The sequence below is a fragment of the Cebus imitator genome, unplaced genomic scaffold (genome assembly GCF_001604975.1).
Source record: "Cebus imitator isolate Cc_AM_T3 unplaced genomic scaffold, Cebus_imitator-1.0 Scaffold89, whole genome shotgun sequence".
In the NCBI taxonomy this organism is placed as follows: domain Eukaryota; kingdom Metazoa; phylum Chordata; class Mammalia; order Primates; family Cebidae; genus Cebus; species Cebus imitator.
The window spans coordinates 3582036-3595279 of record NW_016107404.1 but is presented as its reverse complement, the minus strand read 5'-3'; the positions used below and the strand labels follow the sequence as shown (position 1 = coordinate 3595279).

Below are 13244 nucleotides of genomic sequence, written 5' to 3'. Positions count from 1 at the left end.
TTGGATCAGTTAATAGCAGAGCAACGCTTTGAGGTTAGGAGAAATTTAATCCTTGTCTTCAAAGCCAAAAGGAGTTGGCTAATTCATCTAACAGTGTAAAATGGACAGCAACATATGTTCCTCATGGAATCCTATTGGTCAATGAAAAGGCATTGATCTACGAAACATGAAAATATTCTAAAGTCTTGGCAGATAAAAATAAGTACTGATCACATTTTTAAGACATATGAATGAGGAGTCATAATCACTCACTACTGATATATGCTGAGTTATTTATATAAAAGAATAGCAGTTACAAGATTAAATCAGTCCTCTCCCTAGACTGTTTATTTTCTTTCCAGTCTGTGAAAAGTTTGGACATTCTTATAAACTGAATGTTAACAAAAGAAAAAAAGCAATACATTTTTTACATAACAGATGTTTAAACATTTATCTGTATTTTATTTTAAAACACATTTATGAATCAATTTTGACCATTTTTATCTTTAAACTGCTGGTAAACTATACTACTCTGTTTTTATTTACAAATATAATTCATGTGATTTTTTATGGAATGTGTGCATTTATAAATTTTTATAATTATTCTTGTTAACACACTATGCTAAATAACATTTTTAATAATCTGTTCAGAAATTACAAGACAATATTCTGTTTTTAATATTTTAATAAAAAATTTAAAGTAAAAATAAATTATAATTTATTTTAATTTTATATTTTTAAGGAGACAGATTTACTTTAACGTGAACATTAGTTCAGGTTTCACATAGATTCTCATGACACTATTAAAAATTGTTTTTCTGCCATATTTTCATTCCATTGACCAAGTTCTGATATAGTTAAATCTTCTATTCTCCCTAAATTTATCATTAAGACCCTGACATTCAGATGACAAGTTATTTGCAGTATGGTTTGTTTCTCATTGCCAATGACCAGGAGATTTAAAAAGATACCCATGCACTTCTCCATAAGCACTTTCTCTACAAATACTCCACTTTGTAGAGATGCTACCAGCAATGAGACTGTGGTATTTTTGTTTTTGTTTCTGAGAGTACCTCTTCTCTCTCACACCAACTGGATACTAAAGTACTAATATAGCAATTGACCCACCTGGTAAGTAATTTTGAATATTTTCTAACTTAGAAAGAGGTTAGTATCCCTGTTCCCAGCAAAAATAATTTTTAAGTCACACATTATATGCAGTGTAATAATCCAATATGCTCTAAATGAAGTTGAACATGCTTATAAATTTATACTAATTTTAGCTATTAGTTATGATACATACTCAGTCCTGCAATCTTCTGAAAATGAGTTCAGGTAAACCTGAAAAACCTCATAATAAATTTGCTGACTCAGATCTATCCTCGAAAAAACAAATTTTTGAAACACCGGAGGCATGGTACTGTTGAATTAACATTAGGTTCCAATACTATCATTTTCTGTATTTTATTAAACAAACTTTCGGAAATTATCAGAGCCTTCATAAATATTTCCAATTGTGATTTTCACAGATTTGAATAATGATTTGAAGCTAAATATTTTTCTTTTTCTTTATGAACTTGGTTCTGTTTGGTGTTGTCTGGTTTCACAAATAGAAAAGAATATTTACCCCCCTTTAAGCTGTTGTATAAAAACTATAAGGAAAAAAGTTATTTGATTCTTGGGAAAGTCACAAACAGCAACTGCTTATAGAGTGAGGTTGTAAGTGAAATCCATATGTAATACCTCTGTCAGCAAAGACTTAGTGGAAGAGGGTTTATAATAAATATTCACATCTGCTTCTTTGGACACTCTAATCCATCCTAAGGATCTTTGCTGTGTCAGGCTTTGTTCTAGATGAAGAAGCCCAGTAGTTATAAAGGTTTACAAATAGGCTGTATTTATCATGGTTAGCTTTACTTTTATAACTTTTCTCTGTTTTAGAGGTATTCATGATTATTGGGGGTAAGATTTGTGATTAAATATTACACTATAGCTTTTATGGTGATATCATTCTAGAATTCTTATTATAAAATGGACCAATGCTATTTTCACAATACACCACTTACCTAAAATCTGTCAAGAAGGCATCATTGACAACAATGCTATCCTGGCTATGGAAAACATAATGGCTTAAAAGCCCAGGCTCTGGATTCGAAGTGATGTGATTAAATCCTAGCTCCTTCTATACCTACGGTGTCATTAGTTCGCCTTTCTAAGCCTCTGTTTCTTCACCTACATAGAGAAGTTAATACTATTTATCATTTGATTGTTGTAAGGATCATATGGAATTACCCATATCAAGCACTAAATATGGTATCTATCACATTAAAAGAGTTTAATAAATTTTAAATATTATTACTGGAACAATAATATGCCTTCTAAGTGTGATTAATCCCATGGATAGTACTAATGTCATACTTATTTACACTAAGTACTGAGCTTACGTAAACACATTCTATTACTTTTACTTACCTCCAAGTCCCATGATAGTTTGCTACTGGACTTCCTTAATAAAAATATTAATTAAAATTGGATCCCTGATTTGTTTTCACTTTGAGGAAATGAGTCGCTATAAAATATATGGTACAAAAATTATGCAAATATCCTGTGCTGTATTTTTTTTAGAAAACAAATTAACAAAATTTGAATTCTAAGCTACAGTAAAACCTCCCAAGTCCTTTTTAAATGGAAGTATTTATTTCCACTTCAGCTACAAAAAAAAATTTGTTGAGTTCATGAGTATCACAATTTTTAAAGCAGGAATGTATATTATTAAGTTGCAAGTAATGACTAACATAATTATAAAAAGTAAGTTTAAAGAAGAATATAAATTTTAAAATATAAATTATCCATATAGATACAGATATACGTGTTTTCCATAAACTTTGAAAGCTATGCCTTTTAAAACTTTTAAACATATAATTTATTTGAAAAAGAAAGCTGCTTTGCATAGTTGCTTTCAAAATCATCTCCTCAAAATGCTTTATTAATCACAAATAAAAAAGAATAGTAGGACATTTGAGGAACTCTGCAAATAAAGGAGACAGAGCATTAGGCTTTATGTCCCAATTCAAAAATGTTATAATCTAACGATTGATGTGTCTTGATTTTGACTCAATGTATTTCTTATACCTACAGGAGCTACTTCATATTTAATAACTGACATCTAACACAGAATGATAATTGAAAGAAAATAGAATGCTTCATTGCTTATAAACTGTGAACGCTGAAATAAAACTTTGATTCATTCTCTCTCTCCTCTCTGTCTCTCTCAGGTCGAGTATTAGCTCAGGCAAGTGGCAATGGTGTTATCCATCTTCTAGATCTTAAATCTGGGCAGATTCACAAATTGCTGGGCCACGAAAGAGAAGCGCACACAGTTGTGTTTTCTCACGACGGGGAGATTCTGTTTTCTGGAGGCTCTGAGGGCACAGTTCAAACGTGGTCTTGACAGTCAGCATATCCCGCTGCGGAGGGTATTCCCTTTAAGGCTTGAAAATGCCTCCTGTAGTCCCAAACCAGTAAATAACTGGTTAAATGTGCCAGCAGGTAACATTTACAGTTTGCTTTAAAACGTGCTTTGGACATATATTTTAGTGCTCATACTGTTACTAATAAAAAAATAACTTTATGCTCACTCATTTGTGTCGGGGTCTTTTTTCTCTCTCGTTTTGATCAGAATTTAGAGACACGGCATCTTTGCTAGGGGTTTTGAAAGAAACAGCTTTACAATGACGCCTAATGACAGACTAGATGAATTACAGGAGATTGATTTTTAATGTTAGAGAACAAACTGCAGGAAAACCTGGCTACTTTTTTTTTCTTTTAAAATCAGATCCAAGCTGCAGGAAGACCTGAAGTTTAATCATGCAGCACCGGGCAAGTCTTTCTCCTACCAAAGGGTCAAATAGAATCGACGAGCATACGTTTTTACAGATTCTTTGACAACGATTATGCTTTATCTATTAATAATAATCAGGGACTGCAGATGGCTTAAATCTAAATGCAAGCCTCTCCCGGAACTTTCATCTCTGCAGCCCATCCAAAATGCGTTAGGTATAATGACAATTTTTTAGAAAAAAAAATTTTATTTGTAATTTCAATGCAAATAAGTATCTCTCACATAGAATGTCTTTACCCCTCCTGATGCACGCATCCGCTGTATAAAGTGCGACTGCTTGGAGAGCACTCTAGCCTCGTCTAAAGCAGCTCGGGGATTTCGACAGAGCTGGGCTCAGAAGCCAGTTGTTGGCGCTGTCCGTGGTGCTGAGGAATTCCCGGCTGCCGGCAGAATGAGCTCCAAATCAGCAATCTGCAAACTGCTCTCAGTGATGCAGAAACCCAGCTAAAGTTGCTCCTTTCCTTCACGTCCACAGTTAGTATTCTCCGGCGTGTAAGAGGGGATTCAAGCAACATACTGTGGACGATGGTGACGGTATTGCCAGCGGAGTGGGCTTTAAGCTACAGCATGCTGTTGCTATTTGTGATCCTCAGAGCCTAGCCAAATCACCTCTACTGCCGTAGCAAACACTGTGTAAGTGAACTCATGTGTGGAGGAGGCGTAATCAGCCGGGAAATTTCATAGAAGGATCTAAGAAAATGCTAAAAATAAGTTCAACATGATTCTGCTACTGGGGTCTGGATTTCTACAGGACCAGCATTGCTTCTTGCTTTGAATTCTGAAGACCGGTCCAAAGCAAATTTCTTATGTGTGTCTGCTGTGTTTCTTTCTGGAAGGGCGGGAGACTGCTTCTTTACTGTGTTTTGAAATGGGAGGTAGAGAGAATGGATTGCATTTAATTCATGCCTAAAAATGTATTCTTTGGGTAATTAAAGAAGAACTGCTTTCCTAAAACATACCTGACCTTTTAGTTCATTTTGGGCTGTGACCCCTACCTCCACCATTAACCTCCAGAGTGATTAGGTAAGTGTATCTTATGATATGAGTTATGTTTTGTTTTCTCAAAGAAATAGATGCAGTCATTTTAAATCATATGTAGCAATATGGGGAGGGGGGCAAAGTTAAGATGGGAAGTGATCCTCAGTTTAGCAGTGTTTGCTTTCTTATTAAACATCTTCAGATACACATTATATTTGATGTCTCCAATGTTTCTTCTCTTAAATACATAGTGTCTTAAATTGTACTAGGGCAGCTCAATTATGAAGAAGGCTTTTTAAAAAAAAATAGCCTAAGAACTTAGTTATATTAAAAATAAAAGCTTGTTTTTTACCATGCAGATTTTAAGATATATTTCATATAATAAAAACATATTTAGTGTTTATATAAAGTAGATATTACATTCCTATTTTTACCTCTAAGTTTACATTTACCACAACCTAACACATTAATGCCTACCTGTGGCTTACAAAGAGATCATTTTCTGTCTATGTCCCTTTGAAGCAGAATCGTATGTGTATTTTATATGGCTTATCTTGCATGTATTGACAGATACTGCTGGAATATTATAAGGAAGCACAGTTGCTTTCTTTTCCTCTAAGGTAAACTTTGTAAATATGTGATTATAAATGCTTGCTTTAATTAGTAAATTATATTTATGCTTTTTCAGAAGCTTCTGTTATGTTTGTTATCTCTGTAGTAATTTGAGAGAAAAAAATGCTTTGTCAAAGGGAGCTTCCAGATTCTCAAGTAGAATTATAGGTTTGCATTTTCTTGTTCTGTCATGACTCATTATTTTTGACATATTTTATAAGAAATCATCTGCTTTATTATTGCCTACTCAAAGGGAATTCTAATATCAGAGGATATCAGAGGAATTCTAATATCAGCTTTCTCTGAAAAGAAGGCATACTACCTTCCATTTTACTATTACTAGAATTTGCATATCTACCTTAAAATGCAAATGTAATATAATAGTTTATGAAGTTTCCTAATATCATCTTTATCTTATTTTAAATTATCATTTGTATATGTAAAAGTAAAAAGAGATGGTTTTCATTGCTCTTAATATAATCTGAAGATAAACCAATGGATAACATTTATAACTGACCTGAAAATGTCCTATATACAATCTTAGTGATGTTGGCATGAAGCCAATCACATTTAAATAAACAAATAAGCTATTTGACAACAATTTTCCTTATTTATTGCTCCCTAAAGTCACAGTTTCCCCACAGCCTCTGTGTGAGTTAGTCATTCTAAATATTTAAATAGGAGCCCACTCCCAACACTTCACATCAATTACCAGTGCTAAGTGGAGTTTACAAGAGTCAGTGTCACAAAATTAATAGGGCATATTTTCTATGAATGGTTAACATTAATTACTGTTTTAAGCAACTTCCATAAATAGTTTTAAGCTGACATCTTTGTGCAAATTTCCTACATGCAAATATTTTTGACATTTCAAGAGTTATGTTTTCAAGATCTCATAAATTGTGACTATATTATATTGAAATGTTTAAATAATACTACGTATCTACTAGATTTAAGTTACTGTGAAATAAATTTATAGATAGATCTCTCCTGCCCACTAGGAGCTTACTTCCTATGTAAAATAATGTGGAAAAGAATACAAATACATTTGTTTCTAACAATTTCTTTTAAGCACATGGAATTCTCTTATATTTTATCTCAATATTTCAAATTTTCTCTTGTATTATTTTATTTCATTATTTCAAGTTTTCTTTCTCCTGATCGCTAGGGAATAGTCAAGCTGTTTTTGTTATTAACTATATTTCAAAAATCCAGATTTATGTTCACCGAAACAGGTAACTGATGTTGATACCATCATTGTTCTCCAGTTATGGGCATAAATAAGAAATCCTTTATAGTAGCTCCAACCTAATTATAATTTACATTCAACTGCTGGTTTATTCTTTTTCTTTTAGAATTAGATTTTTTTCTCACTAACCTCTTGAGTTGATACAGATAATTATAACATATGTTCCATCACTGACTAGTCCAGTTTAAAGAAAAACAGAAAATGTGAGTTCAAATATTCTTGAGCTATTCGTAAGTTACTCCTTGTAATCACCTTTTGGGGCTCAGTAAAACCATTTCTTTACAATTTTGACAAAGCCAGATGTTTGAAATTTAGAAGGAAAATTCAAGCTGAAGGTTCCTATATAAAATAATCCAAAAGGACAAATTTTAATGCATATATTGCCAAGTATCAACTCTCCAAACTTCACAGTAAGGCATAGATAGTTGCATGAACTTAGTCTATTTGAGGTCTTAGTGTCTTCAGATCTAACCCAAACAAACAGTTTAGGAGCATAGACTTAAATGAATATATCTTCACTTTATATATGTCAAATTATTCTTTTTAAACATTTATTTTCAGCCTACCCCTCTTGTATTCCCATGGAAGGAGCTGAGTATATTTAATATTAGGAGCACATCCAGAAGTCTTTGAAGAGGGGGATGGCTCTTCATATTCATGAAGCTTGCATACTTCTGTTGGTCATCCCTGGATTGGTCACCTCTGCTGCTATCAGTCATGAAGACTATCCTGCTGATGAAGGTGACCAGATCTCCAGTAATGACAATCTGATCTTTGATGACTATCGAGGGAAAGGGTGTGTCGATGACAGCGGCTTTGTATACAAGTTGGGAGAACGATTTTTCCCTGGGCATTCCAACTGTCCGTGTGTCTGTGCTCTAGATGGACCTGTTTGCGACCAACCAGAATGCCCTAAAATTCACCCAAAATGTACTAAAGTGGAACACAATGGATGCTGTCCTGAGTGCAAAGAAGTAAAAAACTTCTGTGAATATCACGGGAAAAATTACAAAATCTTGGAGGAATTTAAGGTATGCGTTACCCTCCATATTTATTGAATATTAACTTTTTATACCACGTGCTTAGTAAATTGCTACATTAAAGCCAGAGTTGGGAAAATGTACTTTTTAATTTCCCTTTAAATTACAGCAATTCAATTCTAATTAGCATAAGTAGTGCCATGGTCAACAAATGGCCAGTTGGTTTGTTGATCATATTTGTTAAGTTTCACAATAACCTTTTTTTTTTTCCCAGAAGTATTTGGGGTATGCCTAACATCTTTTATTTTTGCCCTTAAACATTTCTTCTCTTTTATTACAAAATATGTTTTCTGAGGGAAACGATTTTGTGTATAGTATATGTGTCTCTTAAATTAATTTTTAAATTGTGTTTTGTGTGTGTGTTGCTTATTAGCCTAATTTGAAGTCATTTAACGATACAGTCTAGAATTATGTGTTTATTGTGTGGAAAAGCTACAGAGACACACTTCTTAGCTGTGGTCTTCACATTAAGAAAATGCACTCGGCCTACTTGTTGTCAAGCAAGATCTTCATTCTGTTCTCTGCCCTTAAGATTTTTTACTTACTGGATTCCACAGAGAACTCAATTTTTATCACAACCCATGTAAAGAGTAGTAAAAAAGACTGTAATCTTTTTCAGCCTATATGGTATTTTTTAGTTTTTCTCTTATGCTTGTGTCATCTTTTCAAAGTAGCTTGGAGTTCATTTTTATCTCTTACTGGACTTTCTTTTCTCCAATGGCTAGTTTTAATTGGGGTATCCTATAAGCCTGATCTGAACCCTGAAGGTATAAATACGTGAAAAATGTCCATCTTAAATGTAATGGCAGTTTGTGCCTTGGAGTGTCCGTCATACTGATGGCTTCATATAAAATGTTCCCATTTCATCTAACCACATTCTGTGACAAGGTGCTCAGACCTTAGAGGAAAAAGAAGATATAGGTAGTTTGCAGTGTGGGTGTCTATGCATGAGAGAAGACATTTCCATTATTAGCACTGGCCCAACTTCTCTCTCCTCAAGAGTCGAATGGTGCCAGAAATCAGTACATAGAAAAAAAAAGTTTCAACTGATCATCATTAGAGCAAACTGTATATTTGTAGTTAACTGTATTTGGTTCATTCCAGGTTGTGGGTTCAAGCCAATTCTAATTTACCCAAGAATACCCAATTATTTAAACTAGATTCCTTAGGACATGAGGGAAATTTTAATTATGACATTCAACTTCCTTAGACATGTTATTTTTGACTTTTGTCTTTCATGTATTATTTTATTACACAAAATTAAGAATTAAAACCATGAGAGTCTAATAAAATTATCATTGTTGACACCAAATAATAGTTGAGCATATAGTACATTTATTAATAGTTTTATGATCTCTAAAATGTTGTATATACTTTGGAATTACCTATTTTTAATTTCATCTTAATGGAAGTAAGTACGAGTACTCAAAACATTTGATTCTAGACATGGTTCTGGAGCTGTATCACCCTTTTCTAACATGCATTTATATCTAGAGTAGAATACAAAAAGGTATTGTAGGAACAGCATTTCATAACTAGCAAAAATACAAATAGAAGTTTTTGAGATTTATATAATTTGGTAATCTATATTTAATAAAGAAAAAAAGAGATTGTCTAATTAATGCACTATTAAAAACACTATCGTTTTCCCTCTATTTATTAGATTTAGTTCACTACAAAGGTAATAACTATGTTACCATGTCAAACAATACAGAGATATTTAAAGAAAAAGTTAATAATTTCTGTACCCATTCTAGTTATAACCCTACTGTAATCCAATTAATCCCTAACAATTCTTTCCTAATATATGATCCATTAATATGCAATTTTTCACCTGACTTTTTGTGTCATAAATTTTTCGATGTGATTTTTAAAATGACAGATATAACCCTTTTTTTTTTTTTTACAAGAATTGAGTCATGAAGAGCTTTAGAGACTATATAAGACAAATGTATAAGAATGAGAAACTGAAACCAAGAAAGTTTAAATTACTTATCCAAAATTGTCAAATTATTTACTTTAATATCTAAATGCTCCCATTCTAATAATACTATATAATCTCTCAAAACACTAAGGTCTGAGACCTGGATTCAAATCCCAAATTCATCAATTGGATATAAGTTTTTGAATGGAGTTCTTAAACTTTTTGAAACCACAGTGATATTGACTATAAAATAGCCATTGTAATAATCACTTTCCTTAGGAGGAGAGGTCGGAATACTTAATACTATATAATTTCTGTGAAGTCACTAACCTTGTGATGATGAGTACACATTAGGTATTAAATAAATGATTGTCCTCCCCTCCTTAACTTTAATATCCAGGGATTTACTCTAAATTCTAAATTCTTCTATGGCTTTGCCTACATTTTATAATGAAAGTTAAACTTTAAAAGACTTTCAAATGAAGAATTCTAATACCTTTTTAAAATTCTCTACTTATCCATATGAACCATATAACTCTAAGTAAATATTAGCCATGATCTGTCATCTTGATTCTCTTCCAACTCAGCTTGCAAGGAACAAGTAATTAATTATGAAAGATGGCTAAAACTTTCATATAATAATGTTGATATGTTATTATGGAAGCTGTATCGAGGTATTTTTATATACAATGTAATCACCCAATAAGAATTTATCAGGCTGTTCAATAGATAAGGTACTACGGAGATATTTATATTTGAAAGTAGGATATCTAGAAGCCAAAATTTCTGCTCACAAGAAAGCCATGATCAATGTGAAGAGAGAAGGGAGGAAAAGCAGTTAAAAGTTAAGTATATTATTATGAAGACCCAGTATAACTCCCAAGAGACTGTGGTGTCAGAAGCTTATCAGCGTGGTATAAGGCTTGGTTAAGCAAGAGATTTTTCTTCAGGATGCTCACCCTATATACCCTGTAGAGTTGCCTGTTCTTCAAGAAGTACTTGAAATTGACCTGGGAAGGTTTAAATTCCAAAGAGGAAACTGCCAGAGCAATATCAGAGATTGGAATAAATACAACCTGCAAAGAGGAGGGAGATGGGAATGACTGGAAGCTAGATAATTACTAAAATGCTATCCTAATAAGTAGTAAATTCAGATATGTAATGGTGGACAGTGGATGGAAGGGCCTTGAGTACTGGGCCAAATATCTAGATTCATCTTAAGAATAACAGGAAATAAAATGCAGATTGTTGTGCACAGAGATGACCTAGTTACACATAAATTAAAAACAATGTCCTACATCCAAGCTCAGAATTGAAGTAAAGGGAAACTAATAGTGGAGGAAGTCTGTTACAGAAAAAAAAATGAGATACACAAGGACAAAGACATTCAGGACAGTTTTCAGGGCAAAATCTAATTCCCCTGCTATAGCCTAGATTCTACTCATCGGTCTCTCCAAATTCTTCCTGCTCTTGGCGACTTTTCTTCCTTGTGTGTTTGCACTGCTGTTCCACAGTATGGAACACTTTTTCAACATTGCTCCCCTCTTTAAATCCTACTAGACCACTGCAAGGCTCCATTTAAATCTCATTTCAACTGGAAACCCCTTTCTGTCTGTCCTATCTCTTATTTCTCACACCGTATCACTCCTCTCCCATATGTTCCCACAGCCTGCGGTACACATCATCAAGAACAGTAATTGTTGTCTGATACTGTGAAGAGCTTTATGTATATTCTAACACATTTTATTTTGTAATAACACTGTGAGAATTATACTTTTATTAGCACTGTTTTACAGATAAGAAAAATGAAGCAGCAGAGTGTAAGTAACTTGTCCAAGACCACACAGCTGGAAAGAGGAAAAAGTAGGACTCCAAGCCAGGCAGCTTGGCTGCAGAATCTAAGCTCCTCACCACTTCTACTGCTCTATCCCACAATAATGCAATATATCACACTATAATGATATTAAATTATATAAAATATAATGTGAAATAATATAATGTGAAACCACTTGTGTCTTCCATTAGTCATTGAACTCTTTGAGGCTAGGGACACTGCTTTCTTTCTTCCTCCTCCTCTATTCCCCGCACCATATGACCTACGTAACAGTCACTCCATACATTTTTGGATGAATAGCATATCAGGTCAAATTATAATTCAACTTACAGGATAAAGAAGTTAGAATCGCTTTAAAATGATTTAGTTTCTGTTTATGTGTTGATCTCTTCATTTAAATTAGTTAAAGAAGCACTGAGACCTGACAAAAAAATGGTCTTTGGGCAGTTAAGATAGCATACGTTGTTCTCTTATGATGGGAGTGCCTATTTTCATCCGCCTTTACTTTATTCCTCTCTCAACCCCTTCCTAACCAAGGCTTGTCTTGGATTCTGTCTCCATCTCAGCTTTGCAATGACTACCTGGTATTTTGGCTGTACTGTCTCACTCTATGTAGTTGCAAAACATAAGTCACACTTCAATATTTTCTGATCACCAAATTCACATATAAATTGATCCACATGTCACCTGATAGGAAAAATAATATCATTTATAAAGGTTGTGGTTTTTTTATTTCATTTATTGATGCAAGCTTTGAAAATGAATTCATCTCTACTGTTTCTGAAAACTCTAAATTCTCCAGTGTTCTGGTAATATTGTATTAAGATAAAGGTCATTGTATAGTAGGTTCTCTCATCTTTCTTTTATGTGCATCCAGGCAATATGACACTGGAACCTACTTTTTAAGAAATAAAGCTTATAAATAATAAATTATAATAGCAGTTTCTACCAGAAAAAGTTTATTGAAAATGTAGGCTTAACTATCTTACGCTGAGTTTCTCAAAGGAAACTCAGTATTTTTATAACTGATTCTGCTAGAATTAGGCTTTTTGACTATGTCTTTATACTTTAAAATTTGTACTGATTTAGTTGTAGGTCATACACTGAAGGTTATACTACCTGCAGCTGAAAGAAATCTTTCAGCTTTTGCATAGCTTGTTTCATTTTAAAGTGATTTTCTGCAGTCAATTCCCCATGTTCCTAATTCAGGATTTGGATTTACCCAAAATCTGCTCTTCCCTGCTGACACTGACCTTTGTGCCTTTCCCACTATGGGCCAAAGACAGTGGGTTAGGTCTCTGAATTTCATATTTGAAAGGTGCAGTGTGAATATTTTTTCAAGGTGAACATCTTATAGGTTTGTTGTTCCTTTTATAAAAAATGAGCATGTTTTTATGCTGTGTTAGGATGCCGAGTTTTTGCCCTAAATTTTGTACTTAACACTTAAATCTCAAGGGAATAAAAGAGGACCCACCTGGCCAACATAGTGAAACCCTGCCTTTACTAAAAATACAAAAATTATTGGAGCATGGTGGCAGGTGCCTACAGTCCCAGCTCCTCGGGAGGCTGAGGCAGGAGAATCGCTTGAACCCAGGAGGCAGAGGCTGTAGTGAGTGGAGATCATGCCACTGCACTCCAGCCTGGACAACAGAGGGAGACTCAGTCTCTAAAAAAAAAAAATTTAACTGGGTGTGGGAGTGTGTGCCTGTGGCCCCAGCTACTTGGGA

General features: G+C 33.6%; 2 protein-coding genes across 4 annotated transcripts in view; both read left to right on the top strand.

Moving 5' to 3' along the window:
* Positions 1–3616, top strand: part of SPAG16 (sperm associated antigen 16) — a 1101632-nt gene extending 1098016 nt beyond the window's left edge. The window contains exon 16 of the mRNA XM_017534985.2: positions 3255–3616. Within this exon, the coding sequence (XP_017390474.2) occupies positions 3255–3430 (176 nt within the window). The 3' untranslated portion in view covers positions 3431–3616. The remainder of the gene's footprint in view (positions 1–3254) is intronic.
* Positions 3617–4113: 497 nt separating this feature from the next.
* Positions 4114–13244, top strand: part of VWC2L (von Willebrand factor C domain containing 2 like) — a 172453-nt gene continuing 163322 nt past the window's right edge. For 2 of the 3 annotated variants that reach the window (XR_005201316.1, XM_037740786.1), the window contains exons 1-2: positions 4114–4903; positions 7281–7750. Coding sequence is in view for 2 of the 3 variants with exons in the window: in XM_037740786.1 (XP_037596714.1) it covers positions 7361–7750 (390 nt within the window). In the remaining variant the exon portion in view is untranslated. The remainder of the gene's footprint in view (positions 4904–7280; positions 7751–13244) is intronic. The other variant, XM_017534989.2, reaches the window with a different exon arrangement.